Below are 20,266 nucleotides of genomic sequence, written 5' to 3' on the forward strand. Positions count from 1 at the left end.
AGAATTATGTTGTTTCTAACGTCGGTCACAAGAGAGCAGCACTGTCTGCAACAGAACAACAACCTCCTGAAGAAGTTGAGTGCTTGTCTTCTTCGGTTGCGATTTATGCATGTCAATAAACGAAAATACGATAAGAAGGAAGGAAGGAACAAAATGTATGCAATGAATTATTTATTAAATTTTTGTGTATATTTTGCTTCTTCCAGTAAATTTTATTCTTTACTTATCTGATTTCTTGAAGTAAGTCATTTATGGACTGTTATTTGCATTTTCAATTTATACACATAACTTGATGCTAAAATGAAATGAAAACACGTTCCGTCTTCTTGCAACATCAATATCTTAAACTCTGAAGTAAAATTAAACCGAACTTAAACTCTGAAGTGCTTAAAAAGTTCGTTGCTGAATTTTCTGTCCGTGTTTTGACTGTAATTTGTGAATTTTTCAATTCTGAGCCCTCCATGCAATAGAACATCAAAAACTATCTAACAGAAGTGATGAAATTTTTCGCGTCACTTACCGTTCCCGATATATTGACCAAAATATCCCGATTTCGGTAAATTTAAGGAGCCATACCTCGGGAACAGTAAGTCATAGACAGATGATATTGATGTTGATCAATACCTAAGAAGATGGTGAACATTTTGGTATCAAATAGTAGCTGGTGGCCACTGGTTATATCTGCATTTTTAAAATAGGCTATATACGGTGATAAAAAGTGACAGCGCAATATAGCTAATTTAATAGATCTCCTAATACGCAGGTTCCAAATATGTAAGTTTGTTAGCTATGGAATGTAATCAAATAAATTTAATATTCAATTTCATTTAAGTTTAAAAAATAATTCGTTTCTAAGTTCATTCTGAAATTCTTCGAGTATTCTCAACTAGTTTTATTTATTTATTGAAAAGTTTTCCGTTGAAAACTTTAGTTCGACTTAATACATAATATTAAGATTTTCCAACGTTGTGTTCTCCGGAAGCCAACGGTTTCAGTAACACTTCTTATACAAGTTTCACAAACATATTATTATTATTTTGTGCATATTTCCCGCTCTCATGAAATGGTTTGTCTTCAATTAAATATGTCACTGAACCAAAGAGTAGCCGGCACGCGAAAAAGGCAAACTCATTTTAAACAAAGTTGACTTATGAAAAAAGTTTTTTTTAAAAAAAAAAACACATTTACTCTGTCCGTATGTCCGTCCGAGAGCAGAGTTGCCAACTTCAGAGAACAAAATTATCGATTTTCGCCTTTAAAATTATCGTATACTACAAAACTTATTGTATATTCGTTATGCACGTGTTAATTGTTGGAACAAGTGTAATAATACTAATAATACTAATAATAGTAATAATAGTAATAATAGTAATAATATATAATAAATTTATCTAGTAATCTTCAGTTTCGAACTCCAAATCGGCGCCACTGTCCTCAACAGTTTTGTAAAATCTTTATTAACACTAGTCTGAACAACAGTCCCGTAGCGAGCCCAAAAATTTAGGGGTGGCGTCGAAGTTTGGAGGGCCCGATCCAACCACAATATAGTTCATCACCATATTATAGTTTACTTGTAAGCCTACTGTGAAAATTTCAGGAGAGACCAGAAAAAAATTAGAGGGGCCGCCCTTCCCCTAGACCCCCCTGGATACGGGCCTACTGAACAATAACATTTCCACCTCTTCGTAAACGTAATTGAATTTAAAGAATGGATGCAAGGCTGTCATTTGTCAATTTTAAAAATCGTTATTGATTTATTTTAACGGGAATGACTGTTAAAAATTTCAGTATGTGTGTTTTATAATTATTTAATGCACACTCACAGTTTATTTTCACATTCAAAAACTGCAAAAAAAAAAAAAAAAAAAAAAGTATGCGTTCTAAAATTATCGAATATTCACCTATTATCGTAATAACATTATTGTATATAGCATTAAGGCTTAAATTATCACATGGTTGGAAAGCCTGCTCTGGGAGATACAGTACACTATCTGAAAGACAACGGTACTACTGACCAGGTCCGCAACCAGCCACAGAAGTTTGCGGGGGGGGGGTCATGAATATGTTAGGGGTGGCAAGTCATTAAAAATTCTCTTACAAATAGCTAAATTGTGTTTTTTTGTATTAATAATAGCATTTTGTGTTAAGGTCTGGAGTAGCCACGAAAAGTTTAGGAGGGCCAGGCCTCCCTAGCCCCACTCTGGTTACGGGCCTGATACTGACAGACCACTATCAATTTTAGCCAGGATGTAGATGGTCAAACGATAGGAACCAAGCTCCTTGATGGAGATGATCTACCCAGTTAATCCAAAGATATAGACAAATAAAAACCGGTTCCCCATTTATTCCTATGAGAATAATTGCCCATGCTATCCTTGCTTCATAGACTACCCTCACAACTGTTTAAGTTAACGGGTTAGTATAATGTTCAGGATACAAAATACTAATCCTTCAGTAAAATACAACGCTAAAATGATATTAAATGGCTTTCTATTCGACCAATCTGTTTTCAAATAGCTTTTCATTTTGAAGTATATTTCGTTTTAAAAAATGAAATCTTTAAGTTTAACGTCCCACGATTATGCCGGTTAGGCTAAAGAAGACGGTGATAATGAGAAATGAGTGAAATGTTGGGATGAAGAAAGTGGGAGGAAAGGGTAGAACCTCGAGAAAACTCACGAGCACGATGGTTGTCCACCACAAAGTCCACATGGCGCGAGCTGGGATCGAACCAGGGACCCCAAGCACCTGAGGTGAACGATCTACCACTGAGCCACCGCGCCCCCTACATTTCGTTTATTTTCAGGTAAAATTCTATATATAAAACTAGGCCTGATAAAGGTAAGTTTGTTAAAGACCTTGGTTTACGAAAACCCAAACCAAACTCTTTCACGTGATATATACTATGATTACTGTTACTTGTTCATACTGAAATGAATCATCCGAACACTTAAGTGTTTTGAAAACAACTTACAGTTCTTCATTATAAACCTCTTTACAATTGTTAAGCCTAATTTGATTTGAATTTCATTTTTTTCTTTTTTTTTTTTTTTAGATCAAAACGTTGTACTTACAACACATTCCTGGATTCTGCCTTTCATCTTCTTCTGAAAAGGGTTTTCACAGTTGAAAAACTTTGAGAAGAGCGTCTCCCAGAGATAAATAAATCATCATGCTAATCATCGTAGTACTTTATAATAGATTAAACCAGTGATGGGCAAACTTTTTTCAAGGAGAGGTCAAAGAAAACAAACAAACAAACAAAAAAAAATCTTTAGGCGGATCAATATAATCAATTAGAAACAACTATAACAAAATTCTTGAAATACTAAGCACTATTAGTGGTTCAAATTTCTTATCGAACTGGTTCGAACTGGGATGCACTGATTTTCAGAAGTGAAGTGAAATGGTTGAGTCTGTCAGTCTGTTTCGATCGATTTACATTAATTAATCGGATCTGTCACTCTGTCGATCGAATACATCTCTTTCGAAGCAACCCTATTCTTCTTTTCGGATTAGGAATCATGTCACGAGCCGCATAGAAATTTTCAGGGGTGGCCTCACGTAGCGTAGTCGCTAATACTCTCGCCTTCGGTGCGGTCCCGGGTTCGATTCCTGGTAGAGGTACTCGGTCGAAAAAGTGTAAAAAGCTTTTTCAGGGCAGCCATCCTGAATTGGGTTTTCCTCATTCACACCAGGCAAATGCCGGGATGGTACTTCACTTATAGGTCCCAGGCCGCCTCCTTCTTTCCTTCCCTTTCCTTGGATTGTGTGCTCGCCGAGTGACGTCATCCCTCATACATGGCGGGCTAAATGGCCTTAGATGCCGAAAGCCCAGAAATCTAAGTCCTAACTCCTAGAAACTTTCAGGGGCCCCGTGTGGCCTGTGGGTCGTAGTTTGCCATTCACTAGGTTAATCCTTAGGAATCTGAAATTCAATCATAATAATCTCATGTATACTACAGTATTTACAATGTAATTAAAGGTAGATTTCAAATACATATTAAAATACTTATTATTTGATAAATGTATATAGGATACTTTAAATACATAGAGGATTACATATCTTGGACAGTAACTTCCTTACTTCATTAAGTAATTCAGAAACAGTTTTGTTCCTTCATTTATAGTATGTTTTAATTATTAAGTAATGAAGCAACTTCTCACAGAAAAATAAAAGTAGGTGTTCTCTGACTAAAAGCCCATAGTAAAACTATATTCGTTAAGGAAAACGACATGACAGTCCATAATACTTTTATTTAACCTAATATTTATTGTTTCTTCATCGAGAACACTCAAACACATTTGGTTCGGAACTCATGTGAAGCTGTAAGTCCACGTCTCATATAGCTTCGCTTGTGAAGGGAATCATAAGCTCAAATCAAATAACTACAAATAAGCGTTAAGAGAATGTCACACAGAGTTCATAACATAATTATAATGCTAAGTCGTTAATTATATAAATTAACCAAATACTTTGCACTAGAGATGGCGTGGGTCAATGAAATCTTGAAAACCTACTACCCACTCTGACTCACCACCCACCGTAATCCACTCTGACCCACCACCCACCAAAACCCAACTATGACCTATGATCCACGCCCTCTTCTCCACTGATTAAAGAGTTTAGACTTGTAATAAAACGAGGCTGTGAAATTATCACTAATCGGCGTTTGAATTTCTATGATCAATCGCTCAAGCACAGCTCTGTTACAATACCGGTGGATCTGACTTACCGTGACGGATGGACTGTAAAGTCCTTCTAAAGTATGCTGAGACGATAAGCCACCAATTGCGACAAATTGAAGACCGTGGACCTCATGCAGCATTGCAGCAAGTAAAACGATTTGTCAAGAATGTCTCCATCATTGCGTTAGTGTTTTCAATGAACAAACACATTTGCCTGGTAGTAGCGTCAATTTTTCTTTGTGTTTAACTTTCACCCACCCCAGTTATAATAATAATAATAATAATAATAATAATAATTATTATTATTATTATTATTATTATTATTATTATTATTATTATTATTATTAGTAGTAGTAGTAGTAGTAGTAGTAGTAGTAGTAGTAGTAGTAGTTGTTGTTGTTGTTGTTGTAGTTGTAGTAGTAGTAGTAGTAGTAGTAGTAGTTGTTGTTGTTGTTGTTGTTGTAGTGGGGCCGCGGAGGCTCAGTGGTAGAGCGTTCACCTCTGGTGCTTGGGGTCCCGGGTTCGATCCCAGCCGCCGCCAAGTGAACTTTGTGGTGGACAAACATCGTGTGCGTGGGTTTCCTCGGGGTTCTCCCGTTTCCTCCCACTCTTCATTCCATCATTTCATTCATTACTCATCATCACTGTCTCCTTTAGCCTAACCGGCATAACTGTGGGACGTAAAACTCAACGATTTCATTTCATTTTCATTTAGTAGTAGTAGTAGTAGTAGTAATAGTTGTTGTTGTTGTTGTTGTACAGTAAAACCTGTCTTTAGAGGAAACTCGCAAAACTTTCCGTTAATGATATATTTCCGGTTAACGAAGGTAGACCTATGCAAAAAAAAAAAAAAAAAAAGTGAATTCATATAATGAACATACTGAGATAAGATAAGATGCTGCACGTACCTTAGTAAATTTACAGATTTTATTTCTACTACGCATTACTACACTGAACTTACAATGAACTAAAAAAAAAAAAAAAAAAAAAACCTGTACACACATTAACTTAATTTTTCCAATAGACAAGGAAGGCTTACACATCTTTGCTCAACTTTCCATACAGATTTTACCCTCAAGAAAGCACCTATGCATAACAGTGTCATCTTGACGTAAGGCAAATGTTGCAGTTCCTTTTAAAGTTTTATCAGAATCTTGATAAGTGTTTAGCCTACACTTTTCTTCCAACTCAATGCCTTATTTATCTTCTTCCCCCACCTCCTCTTCTCCTTTCAGATTTTTCCGAATAATTCTAACCTAAAGCATGTGTATCCGTCGTGCCTGCTTCGGTTTGCACAACACTGTCTGTTTTGCTGAAAAAAATATATTTAACCTCTAGGATGTCTAAAAAACTTTCCAAATGCTGTACTCCGAAACTTGAAATATTCCGTTAAGAGACTTATTTTGATTTCCGTTGTCCGTGTAACACAGTTTCCGTTTAATAAAGGGTTCGTTGAAGACAGGTCTTATTGTAGTAGTAGTAGTAGTAATAGAAGAAGAAGAAGAAGAAGAAAGAAGAAAAAGAAAAAGAAGAAGATATGGGTATCTAAATATCTTCACAACTAGAGTTGTGTAATCTTGTGTCCGTAAAGTGTATGTTCATTAATGAGTATTCCAACATTTTAAAGAGCTTCTCCGAGGCTAAGCGGTTAGCGTACGCCCCTATAGCGTGGGAGACCCGGGTTCGATTTCCGACAGGAGCTCATGTGGTTCGGATTCCACGTTAATCAGCAGGTCCACGTCTCATATAGCCTCGCTGCTGAACGGGACGTTAAACTGAACTCAGCAACAACAACAACACTTTAAATCATTTTGCGCAGAGTAACGAAGAGAATGGCCTTGATTGTAACATTTAGTTGTTAAGTGTCTTGGCTCTCAGATTCCTTCGCCTTTACTTCTGTGTTGTAGATTGTTGCATGAGATAAGAAAAACAGATGATAATATACTGTATATTCTTATGATCTTGAACTTGACCCTCAAATTTAAATTCTTGGTTTTCTATAATTGATGTTACAATGTCTCGTTGGAGACAACTTTTGCTCTACTTTTATCTCCAGAATGATTCGTAAAATGTGAACAGAACATGCTAATACTAAAATTCTTTTGACTTAATACCAAGCCAATATTTTAAGAATTAGCAGTACTATGAGGTTTCCCTCTTGGCGCTACAGAAGCTTTCACTGTACCTCTTCTACCTACTCTCTTTTCTTTCCAGGCCATACATAAAAATTTATTAGCTACAATAAACAGTCAGGTATTTACCAAAAAAAATCAATAGACAATCTACTATTCACAGCACGTACATCATAAAGATGTGGATTAATGTATTAAAATATCTGTTTCCAAATACTAGTTCTACTTCTGCATGTATTTCACTTGGGCATTAAAAATTTCTTACAGAAAAAGATAATCATCAGGATACATTTCTACGACCAACTGTCCAGAATCTTAACTTCCTCTACACAAATTACTGGTTATATTATTAGTATTCTTGTTTTTGATGTGGCTATATTGCATTGTATGTCCCACGATTATACCCTTCAGCCTGTAGGAGACAATGAGAAATACAGGGTGTCTCAAAAAGAATAGCGGCGTTTTAAGACTTTGTACTATATTTTATAATTAATTTACAATTATACATAATACATCAAATGAAAGAGCAATTACAAAGAGTTTTGTACGCACGCATGCGCATCCACTGTTTCCTCTGTCTAACGTTAGATAGCGCTAGTAGCAAATATGGCGACTAGTGGGAAAAAAGCTTTTTGTGTTCTACATTTTGCAGAGACTGAATCTGTACTTACAGTGCAACCGTCTATGTGGAGAATTTTATGGAGACGCTTACAACTACGTCCTTATCGTTTGTAATTGCTACAAGGTCTAAAACTTACAGAATACGGTTCACGTGCCAACGTTGCAAATGGAATATTACTGCATGACGACCAAGATTTTGTAGATCTTGTCGTCTTAAGTGATGAATCAACATTTCACCCTTCGAATCTGGGGGTCAAGCAAATTATCACGGGATGGTACAGTTACAACCAGACTCCCCTAAATTGAATGTGTCTTGTGAAAGTTCATGTGCTTTTCTCATCTACCGTGTCGATGTATGCCGTGTCACGAATGAACACTTGTAGCAAAAACTGAGTTGTTCTTTCACCTGATGTATTATGTACTGTACTGTACAGTACCTTACATTCAGTGTACGTTAAATGTAATAAACACTACAAAGCCTCAAAATCATTTTGAAACACCCTGTAGTGTTGCCGACGAGATGAGAAGTACTTTAAAAAAAATGAGACGATACCAGAATCATGACAATTCTTGCCTTGTTTTCGAGACGAGACGAGACGAGAAATTTTTGGAGTCTCATGCATGAGCAACATTAGTTCACCCAAGTTCTAGATCTCAAATACTGCTCTAGTGTTACACGATTCATAGTATAAAAATCATAAATTGATGAAGGGATTATACGAACACAATGAAGACTATTTACATATATTTATATAAAAGTAATCAAGAAAGTTCTGTCGGTTTTCCACCCATCACCTTCGAACAACGGTATGTCACCTAAAACGCACATGGAAGATCAAAAATAGTTTCCATCAACTTCGACGACCTTTTGCCAACGTTCTGGAAGGCCATGTTTTCCATCGCGTAGAACTTGGTGGGCCATGAAGCGAAGAAAATATCAAGTGCACTTTACACCTTTACTAGGGATTTGAACTGGCGTTCTCTAAGGTGATTGTCCAAGGAGTGAAACCGATTATAATCGGACGGTGCAATGTCTGGGAAGTATGACGGATGCAATAGTTTCCCATCCAATGCATAGAATGGTGTCCCGGGTCATCCTAGTCACGTGGAGCTTCGCATTGTCCTGTAACAGGAGGACGCCTTTGTGGCTCCAGAGTTCTGAGTTTTTCTTGAACATGGCTCAACTGCTGACCAGCTGGTAGTAGTTCCTGATGCACGATACCGCACTTAGTCCACCAAACGCATAGGAAGACCTTCTTCTGGTGCAGTGCTAGTTTCGGCTGTTTTGTAACCGGTTCATGGAATGCTAACCAATGATGACGACGCCGTGGAGCTTCTCATCACATGTTAACACCCTGTCCAGAAATGACTTCTTCCTCCGATGAGACAACAAAGAAACACAGGTGTCTCCTCGCGTTGCCCCCCATTTCGAGTAGAAAGAGCCATTAATATGCTGGCGTAGTGCTTCCCAAGTTGATGGATGTGCTGCCGAATGATTTCTCCACTCACACTGTATTGTAGTCCCTTTTATAGACTTCTACAAAAAGCGACAGAACTTTCTTGGTTACGTTTTTCGTTTTTCGCTTTTTCAAAAAAAAAACTTCGTTTTTCGTTTTTCCAGATATTTTTCGTTCTTCGTTTTTCGAAAAAAATTTTGTTTTTCGTTTTCGAAAAGCCATTTTTCGAAAAAGTATTTTTCGAAAAAATGTGGCCATCCCTAGTTTCGGGCTCTTGTACATTTAAATTTCAGCCATTATATGAAAGATCTTGAAAACAATCCCTATCTAGTTGATTTAACAGAATTTTGTAGGCATTATCTTACCGACGTCTAAATTTATTAAGTTCTTCATTATCTTTAATTGGTAAAAGAGGTGATGAAATTTGTATTTTATTACTGTATTCAAATGTTCTATATGAAAAGAGAATGCGAGTATTTATAGCGGAAAATTTACCGCAAACTGAATCAATTCAATTTTCTTTTCCTCTGTAGAGAAAAAAAGGAACATTTTTTTTCTTTTCTTAAAACTTGTGAGACACTTGGTGAGAGTTTTTTCCTAACTGTGTCCTGTTCACATTGAGCATGGACGGAAATATCTTGTTTGTAAAATTGTTAACATCTAATATAACATAACCCATATGTTCGTGTTATGTACTTGACACCTGCTTAAAACTTCCTTGAGAATTCCTGGAGCAATAAACACGATTCGATGGTTTTCTTAGGTCAATTGAAACTATGAGGAAACTTAAAACCATAAGCAGATATTTCTTCGGTGAAGGGGCGAGATAGCGTATCTTGATTTTTATATAATTTTACTAGAGAGTGATTTAAAATGACTCGTTCAACGCTCTACAGTGCTACACATTTCAAGATACGTCATTTTCAGAACACTTATATCTCCGTTAATATAAGGAATTCTAGTATAAAATTAATTATTGTTGATAGCGCAAGTTAAGTAAGGATGGATGGTGATCGTAACTCAAAATCACGTTTTCAAGTAAACGCACCTCACCCCTTCACCGATAATTTGACATTTTCAGTTGCCATAAGTACCAGCAACAAAAGGAAAAAAAAAAATAACTGTAGTGGAACCAGGTTTTCCTTCAAACTTTCAAATAAGACTTTTTGTAGACTGAACTTTGGAGGGGAATATCATGATCATGGCCAGAAGTACCCGAACTCATGAGGCCGACGCTCATGAGTTCGGAACTCACACTCACTCGAACTTACCCTCGCGAAGTAAGCATGCGGTTGAATGAGCGTGAATTTTAAATTATGATGTCAGCGTGAGGTCAAAATGAGTTTCAGTAAGGTTAGTCAAGAGTGGGCACCGTCGGTCACGACCATTGGGAAGAAGAAAACATCGTAGTGTCGCTAAGAATTCAGCTTGAGGGCTTTATTACGCGTATGATTATTTTCCTCCTATCCACATTAAGAGTGTAATAAACCCACTTCTCCATTATTAGTTTTGGTTCTGAAGACAAAACATATGCAACACAGTGGTTATGAAAGACATGACCTACCATTAACGTGAGATCCCAACTAACTGACTGAATTTCGAATCAGGTGTAGTTGACACGTGCACAGATCACCTATAGCTCACAGATGACGAGAAGAACTCTAAAACAGAGGAAGCAGGGAAAGGTCAACGACACGGTCAAGTCCATTTTCGGTATACTTAGATGTCGCCTGCCACTCCGGGTAAAGTTCCGTGGTATAATTTGAAACCCCCGTGCGAAAAGTGGGCGAGCCCATACCTACGTCACACTACTTCTGCTAGTGTTCTTCTCGTCATCTGTGAGCTGTACATTAATTTAGGCCGTTCCTCACCACAAGATTACTGCACTGTCTCGCCTCCAAGATTACAGGACCACTTCATTAGACTCCGCTTTCTCACTCAGTTCTGCTATAAATCTGAGTTATTTTTATTCGTACAATATTGACAACTTGCATAAATTGCTAGGAATGGGATAAAACCGGTTGATTTTAAGAAACAGAAAGGAGATTTCTTGAAAAAGCGAAAACTGAAAACCGACATTTCAATATCTACTCTGAAACCAGTTCAGTTTTTCACAAAAACCGGTTCCGGTTTCTTCAAAAAGCGGTTTGGTTTTTCACCAAAACCGGTTTGGGTTTTCTTCAAAAAGCAATTTAGTTTCTCACCGAAACCAGTTTTCGATTTTCTACAAAAAGCGATTCGGTTTTCTGCACAAAGTGCTTCAGATTTTTACCGTAACCGTTTTTCACCGTTTTTCAATTTGTTTCAAAAAACGATTCAATTTTTCACCGAAACCGGCTTTGGTTTCCTTCCAGAAAGCGATTCGGTTTTCCTACCTAACTACCTTGGGTTTTCTTCAAAAAGCGATTAAGTTTTTCACCGAAACTGTTTTTTTTTTTTTCAAAAAACGGTTTAGTTTTTCGCCCAAAATTGGTTTCTTGCATAATTAAAAAATAAATAAATAGTAAAACGTTTGGTTTTCCACAAAAATCTTTTTCAGTTTTCCTTAATATTTTCCTTTTTTTTTTTTTTTTTTTTACTGAAACCAGTATGATTTTCACTGAAGCCAGTTCCTTTCTTGTTCCTGCAGCACTCATTTCAAACAAACTGTCTGATAGAAAACTGAACTTTTTTTAAAAAAAAAGTTCCAAAAACCAATTTTAGTTTTTCTAAAAATGAAAACGAAACTAAATCTGTCAGTTTTACGTCCCACGGTTATGCCGGTTAGGCTAAAGGAGACGGTGATGATGAGAGATAAATGAAATGAAGAAAGTGGGAGGAAACGGGAGAACCCCGAGGAAACCCTCGCACACGGTGCTTGTCCACCACAAAGTTCACTTGGCCAGGGCTGGATCGAACCCGGGACCCCAAGCACCGGAGATAAACGCTCTGCCACTGAGCCACAGCGATCCATTTTAGTTTTTCTAAAAGCCGAAAGACTTGTTTTTCTGACTATCGCTCATAATTACAAATAAAAGTTAATATGTCTATTCTATACACTGTAAAAAATGAGGTGTTGAAACAACACAAAATGACTACCACTTTAGCGTGTTACTTGTGCGTTAAATCAGTACAAGGACATCGCCTTCCGAGCATATAAGGAAAAACTAATAACTACCTGAGAGAATTTGCATTGGTATTTATCGTTTAATATGAGCAAAGCTTTGCGAAATATCTTTGGCACTTCTGCCAAGTAACGAATAATGTTCTATGTTTTCTGTAATCGTTCACAATGATATTGTTGTAAACCTGTGAATCGTCTGACAACAGTTACATAGGCAACAGTTCTGTCATCTTACGTTCATATATGCTAAGACACAAGAATAACAAATAAAGAAAACAGACGGAAGCACAGCTATCTGTATAACTGTTGTCAGATGATTCATAGGTTTACAACAATATTATTGTGACCGATTACAGAAAACATAGAACATTGTTTGTTACTTGCCATAAATGCGAAATACGTTTCGCAAAGCTTTGCTCATACCAAACAAACAAACAAAAAAAAAAAAAAGTAAATACTTACATTCAGTGACGGGGTATTTCTGATATGCTCTAAGGCGCCTTAATTCGCAATAACAAGGACATCATACTGTCTCTCATTATGTGTCGAGTCGCCCCGGCACAAGAAGATAACCCTTCATCTGTCTAACTAACCAATATCACTGTGTTGTGGCGTCTGATTTGCACTGCATCTTTCATCCCATCATACATACACAATGACAAATAATGAACATACGTTAAATGACGATTCCTCATATAATGAATAAATAACGATATCAAATAAATAAAATAAAACCTCTTTGTCCTTCCACTTTATCCTTGGTTTCCCTATACAATTAACTTCACTCGCAAGAGAAGGTATTCCCTTCTACGGGTTTTGCATGGGAAAGAAAGAAAAAAAAAACTGCTGCTGAATTGACACACAAGTAACACACTGAAGTGGTAGTCATTTTGTGTTGTTTCAACACCTCTTTTTTTGCTGTGTATGTATAAGAATAAATTTAATAAATATAATGCATCTGAGCTCCCTCGTGGCTATAGTTAGAATGCTTTCCTTCGGCACTGGAGTCCCGGGTTCCATTTCCGTTTTGGAACTCATGTGATTCGGATTCTATGTCAACCTCTAGATCCACTTCTCATACAATCTCGATGCTGAAAGGGATATTAAACTCCAATCTACTAACCAAATACTGTATCAATCTTGGTATTGGTTGGTGAGCTTAAAACGGTGCTTAAGCTTATTGTAAAGAAGATTAACACATATCACTGGAAGGAAACACCTGGGAATGTTCTCCATTGCATGACTAAATGTGCAGTACTCTCTTCACATAGGTTGTTTCCTTAGGTTATACCATATATTAAAACACCTATCAATATATGTAAAGGATGGGATTAGAAACGCAAAGGCTTAAAAGAAACAGTAAACAACAAGCAGAGTGTAAGGGTTACCTATTTTTGTAGTCTTTTTTGCACTTTTTTATGGTATAAATCGGGCGCGTATTTATACTAAGGAAGGGCGAAACCGTTTTTTTTTATAAAAACCGGAAACCGGTTTCTAGGAAAACCGAAATCCCCCAAAACATTTCGGTTTTCTCCAAAACCGGTTCGGTGAAAACATTTGGAAAACACTTAAAACTATTTCTGTGGGAACGGACTCGGTTTCCGGAGAACAACGAAACTCTATTCTGGTCAGAAATAGAAAAACTTTTGGAAAAAAAAAAAAACGGAACCAGTTTTGAAGAAAACCGAAAACGGATCAGGTAAAACACCGAACCGATTTTGGAGAAAACTGATAACCGATTTCGGTGAAAACCGAACCGGTTTTGAAGAAAAACCGAAACCAATTTTGGAAAAAAACGAACCTTTTTTGAGAAAACCGAAACCTGTTTTTTGAATCTTTTCAAAAACCTGTTTCGGTTTTCCTAAAGGCCGAAAACCGAAAATCCGGTTTTTGTGCCCACCACTAATTTATACCCGTAAAGATAAGTTCTTGTGCAACTCGTACTCTAAGAAATCTTCTAGGACACTGTGAGTGAATTTTGCGATGAAATAACGGCATATAATACTCGTAGGATAGCAGGTACTAGTGTGAAGGTATTGTATGTAACATCATATTGCACACTAGGATAGCACATAGTCATTTCTAGTTCATTTGTATATGCACCAGGGCAACAATCCAGAATGGGCGTTTCTGGCGAGGGGATGAGGGGGACGCGTCCCCCCAATATTTTGAAGACTACTTTATTTACTAACGACAGAATAAGATAAATAATAATAATTACATTTATCTGCAATATAATATTTAGGCTGTGAAAGGATTATAACAGAGTTCTTGATATACCTCAGGGGGTCAGTGAAGGTAAGCAGAAAGGTAACAAATGGAATCGAAGATAATAAACAGGTTGGGGTAGGTAGTAGACCTACCATTTAAATCACTTTCTTTAATGTCCCCCAAATTTTACATGCCAGAGACGCCAGTGCAATCCAGAACGCCTTAGAAAATCATTTAAAGTAAGAGAACTGAAAGAAACATGCTTTTATAATTTGACGAATTATTCATAATCTGCACCTTTGCGTTCCCTTATTTATGTTACAAACAAAATTTAAAGTAAAGCATAATTTGCAAGAAGATAAAAAAAAAAATACATAATTTTAAGAAAACATAATGTAAATATCTCTACTGTTTATTTTAAGTTTAACGTCCATGATTATGCTTCGAAGATGAGTGACACGATGATGATGATGATAATAATGAGCGAAAAAAAATAGTGAAATGAAGGAAGTGTTAGGAGACACGAGAACTCCGATAAAATCCATACACATCCTTGATATACACAGTGTTTATCCACCACAAAGCTCATTTGATGTGAGTCATTGCTCTCAGAGGCGGATCTGGAAGGTAATAACTGGTTGGGTCAGTCAGAACCAAGAGTATGATAGGTATATCTTGAGTCTACTAAAAACTTTCAAAAATATGTAAATAATACCTTAAATTATTTTCGTCCCTCAAAGATTGGGGGGCCTAAGCTCCCGGCCCCAGGCTGGATCCGCCACTGATTGCTCTACTAATTATACAATGACTTTCAGAGAAGATGAATGGTAATGTTCAGAGGAGAAATTCCGGAGCACGTAAGGGAAGACTCTCAGAAGATAAAAGAAAGAAGCAACAATTCTGTTTAATGAGTTGATCGAATAAGATTAATTTGTTACAATTTAAAATAAGTATTAGGTAATTTAACTAATTCAGTTCGTATAGACTTTTCTAAACTTTAAATAGATTTTTCTAAAATTTTTGCGTTAAGTTCCCATAAGCCGTGCTGGGTCAAACTTATGTATTAAGTAAGTGAGAAAAGCCAAACCCAACTTAACCTATTCATAAGTAATTATTGTCATGTTGAAAAGCTGGCAGGGTTAACGAAAAAAAAATGCCAGAGTTTTAAATTTTGTATAATTTTGAAAGTTAATGATTTGTAAGTAATAGTATTGTTAATCGGCGATAGACAAGCAAAAAGTCATGTAAAATGGCTTCTTAAACTGAAACATAAACACGAAGCAAAGATTTGAATTCAAGTTGACTTGAGTTTTTGGTCTTTATGCAGCACCGAGGTTATAAAGGACGAAACATAGTATTCACATAGGCTCAGAACCACGATCTTGGTTTGAATCTGATACAAAATTAGGGTTGTCAACTTGTGAAAATGGAAATACCTTACAACCACCTTGAGTACATATACTCTTAAGATTGTGGTGCATCATCGCTCGTCAAAAACGTGAACATCCTGAACGTGGTTACTTCACACAAAATTGAGCGATTCGGAGTTCGAATTTAATAACTTTACGGCTTGAGTATAGCCCGTTCCCCCCAGTGATTTTTAACGAATCGTAGTGATTCTAACGATTCATATTAGTTCATAATGAATCGGAATCGCATGTTGTAAAGATTTAAGATGTAAATCTTGTGGTAAGGAAGCTTTAGTATAAGTAGTAGTAGTAGTAGTGGTAGTTAGTAGCAATAGTAGTAGTAGTAGTAGGAACGGGTTAGAAGTAGGGGTGTTCGATAAGGCTGAGGACCTATCGAACTTCGGGAGTGAAAATTTATCGATTTGTCATCGGTTACTCGAAAACATTCGAGTATTTGAAATTATCGAAGTTTCGGGTATTATCGAAATTTCGAGTATTATCCAAGTTTTGGGTATTATCGACATTTCAAGTATTATCGAAGTTTCGGATATTATCGAAAGTTCGAGTATTATCGAAGTTTCGGGTATTATCGACATTTCGAGTATTAAAGAAGTTTCGGGTATTGTCGACATTTCGAGTATTATCGAAGTTTCGGGTATTATCAAAAGTACTGATGGACAGTTCGGTTCCTTCACCTCTCCAATGATTCCTTCTTGCAGCCAAACTATTCAAACAACTTTTTTCATCTGATAAGTTATTGCAAAGTTTTATTTGTCGAAATCATATGTAAAATTATTTTTCTGCCTGTCCTGTTATTGGCGCAATCGGCAAAGTGACTATTAGTAGACTAATGGCATCTTGGGTTCCAATTCCATTAGGGTGATGCATGTTTTCTCTTCCTCTTTCTCTCTTCTGACAGACTGCTTAAACCTTGTACAGATCTGTGAGGAAACCTTTTACAGATGTTCACTTCATTGTTAAGGAAAGAAGTTTTAATATGAACATCCTGCATATATGTAACACATATTATATACAACTATGATAACCTCGAATGCATTGATTCTTCCGAACACTCCAATAATCCTGAACTTTTCAAAATATTCAAGCGACTCGACAAATGCGATCATATTGATATATTTCTGTATTTCCTGCTTTCAAACAATTCGAGACTCTCGAACAGTTCGAGTGTCTCGAAGTTGTCTAATGTTTCTTACATTTCGAGTGCCTCAAACACTTCGAGAGTCCCGAACATTTCTGGAGTCTCGAACATTTCGGGAGTCTCGATCATTTCAAGAGTCTCGATCATTTCGAGAGTTTCGAACATTTCGAGAGTCTCAAACATTTCGGGAGTCTCGAAAGTTCGATAATTCGATAAAATTAAAATTCTTTATCGACGAAACGGTTTTGAAATTTTATCGAATTGTTATCGATTACTCGATTATCGGAACAGCCCTAGTTAGAAGCCCCGCAGGGGTTGGTTGGGTTCTGTTGTCGATTTAAGTAGTAGTAGTAGGAGGAGGAGTATTTTTCTCTTATATCGAATAATAACTTATATTATTCGATATATATATAACTTTGTCACGGGAACTGGAAGAGTCACTACTACTACTACTACTACTACTACTACTACTATCGCTACTACTACTACTACTACTACTACTACTTATACTAAAGCTTCCTTACCACAAGATTTACATCTTAAATCTTTACAACATGCGATTCCGATTCATTATGAACTAATATGAATCGTTAGAATCACTATGATTCGTTAAAAATCACTGGGGGGAGCGGGCTATACACAAGCCAACTTTACTTACTTTTGAAGCATCTATTAAACTTAGTTATTTCAGTTTTGGTTGAGTCTGGTACATGTAATTTTTGCAGACTACCATCAATAATGCATCGTATTTCAAGCAGAAAAGCAAATATAATTGGAAAATATTAGTATGGCATGCATAATATATACTTGAAAAATCAGTTTTATCAGCTCTGCTGCGGCTGGTAATGTCTCATAATGACTATACACTTTTACCGGATCTGGATGCATTATTTAGCTGGAAGATGTAGCTGAAGATAAAGCATTGTTAGCTGAGCTCTTGAGCTCCATGGCTCCTAATTTTTTGTGCACAAACATATCTTTGTTATGTTTATCGAATGGACTGGGTTTGATTCGGATGTCCGGATGACACGTTCATGTCCGTTCCTTGTTAGTACAAGTAGTTCCTCACCCTACTATTTTACCTCCAAGAGACATGATCACGCCACTGGTTCCGGCAATTTAACTTGGAATAGGACCACTTTTATAGTACGATACGGTTACGGTATTATAACATATTTCTTAAAGAATCTGTCAAAACCTAATGAAATCGTATAAAGAAGACTTCTATTATACCCAGAACTAATCAACTAACTACTAACACAACCGTAAATGATATTGAACAGGGACACCTCTCTTTTCTGGGTGAACAGTAAAGATAATAAAATTAACAGAAACAGAGTAAAAAAAGTACCAAAGATAATTTTTCAATATATATATATATATATATATATATATATATATATATATATATATATATATATATATATATATATATATATATATATATAAACAATTAGATGACCATTAAAACGCTCCCTCCGGACCTCAAGTTTTTGTGTACGAATCTAGTTTCCGCAGCTGCCCTCGCAACCCCCGCAGTGCGGGGGGGCCCCGAGGTATAGGGGGCCCCGAAGTCTTGCAATAAATAAAGATTTAAAGAAGTAGAACCTAAACCTTACTTCTATAGGCTTTAGAACTAGGGCCCCTTCTCCATACTTTGCCGGGGGGGCCTGCAAAAGTGTGCTACGCCACTTGTCTGAATCCACTTTCTCGCACCTTATTTGTTACTTTACGATTAACTATTTTAATCATTCATTTTGCACTAGTAATTCGTCTTCTTCATAGAGGCGAAATTGTACTAGATTAGATTGAATTTTATTTATTTATTTTTTTCTGTTCCAGCCTTAAGCTATATATGTAGCTATGGATTGTCATAAGGAAACCGGGATTTGCTTAATGTTGCTGCTGGCAATATTATTCTCCTGCGAGATATACTGTCAAACAAAGATGCAAAAGCTAGGTAAGTGTACTAAATTAACATTGTATTATTGTATGTTCGTGCTAATTGCTTAACGAAAACAAACAAACAACACTTATTACCCTGATAACTTTTAGTAGTCTTGGTTGAGAGTTACTTTATTGTAATATTGTACATTTATTATTACAAATCTTATATACTGATACAATGTACTCAAGGTACAATGTGTTGTGCAACGGGGAAAAACCTCTGCATATCAAATTAGGCATAATGAAGCAGTTTGTAAAGGCATTACCTAAGTGTGGCAACTGCTTCAAATATGTATGTAATAAGTTCCCCAACCTATCAGATGCTAAGTTGAAAGAAGGTGTGTTTATTGTTCCTGATATTCGCAAACTAACGCTAGATGAAGGTTTCCTTCATGCAATGAATGCCATGGAGCGAGAAGCCTGGACTGCCTTTAAGTGTGTGGTTCAAAACTTCCCAGGAAACAATCGTAGCCCAGATTTTATCGACATAGTCGAGAATATGCTGACGAAATTAAAAAATGCTGGGATACTCAATGAATTTGAAGTTACCTTTGTTACATTCGCATCTTGAATTTTTCCCTTTAAATCTGGGTGCTGTAAGTAAGGAACAGGGTGAAGGATTTCATCAAGATATCAGGGACATGGAACGGCACTTGAGATGTTCGGATGGATGACTACGTCTGGATGCTTCAACGTGAGCATCCGGAAATGCCGCATAAGAGGAAAAGCAGGGGCCACGTCATAACTACTAAGAAAGCACGGAACGAATGAGCTTAATGCATGTGTTGTACCACATTCTCTCCATGCATCTGTTCACTGTGTGCATATTTTAATATTTTGTTGGCCTTCTTGAAATCAGGATATATCTGTAAACTCTATTGAGAGCATATCTGAGAATTACACCCTTTAGGAAATACCCCGTACACCTATTGAAAATTTACGAAATATGCACATTTGGATTGTGTATGCGTGGCTTTCTTTACGCTGATAAGAATCACCATCCACAGTTTCTGGAATTCGAAATAGGGCCTGTTGAAATTTAGCTTTTTCGAGATTTTGGGCAGCACTAGCTCTGAAACTATGTACTTTTCGCCAAAGGTCCATATGAACTTTTTCTCTTATTTTAATGTGAGGAATCACCTCTTACAGTTTGTCGGTATAGTTCATTAACACCCTATATTTATATATATGTAATACTTCAATATGTGTTATCAATATTGGCAAAGTATACGATTTGTGCTAAAACAGTGGGTGATAGAATGTTTTGAGTGTGATTTTCGAATTCAGGGGGTTGAAATACATAAAGAACACCTACTTTTGCGAAAAAAGTTTTTTCATTGTTGCATTGTGAACAGCCAGAAGTGGCAGTAACCTGTGTCATATCTGAATGAAATGTCATGATCATTTGGGTATTGGTCTCCAAGTGACAGGCAATGCATTATGATCCCACTATTCAAAAAAAAAAAAAAAAAAAAAAAAAAAAAAAAAAAAAAACTTGGCATAACGGCCCGATTTGTGGGCCTCAGCCGCTCCACGCC

General features: G+C 36.6%; 1 protein-coding gene across 1 annotated transcript in view; it reads left to right on the plus strand.

Moving 5' to 3' along the window:
• Nucleotides 1-15,105: 15,105 nt before the first annotated feature.
• The window catches only part of LOC145665973 (acid sphingomyelinase-like phosphodiesterase 3b), a 62,745-nt gene continuing 57,584 nt past the window's right edge, over nt 15,106-20,266 (plus strand). The window contains exons 1-2 of the mRNA XM_081733081.1: nt 15,106-15,170; nt 18,624-18,741. Of these exons, the coding sequence (XP_081589207.1) occupies nt 18,645-18,741 (97 nt within the window). The 5' untranslated portion in view covers nt 15,106-15,170; nt 18,624-18,644. The remainder of the gene's footprint in view (nt 15,171-18,623; nt 18,742-20,266) is intronic.

The sequence above is a fragment of the Thermobia domestica genome, chromosome 1, assembly GCF_964235325.1.
Source record: "Thermobia domestica chromosome 1, izTheDome1.hap1.1, whole genome shotgun sequence".
NCBI lineage: Eukaryota > Metazoa > Arthropoda > Insecta > Zygentoma > Lepismatidae > Thermobia > Thermobia domestica.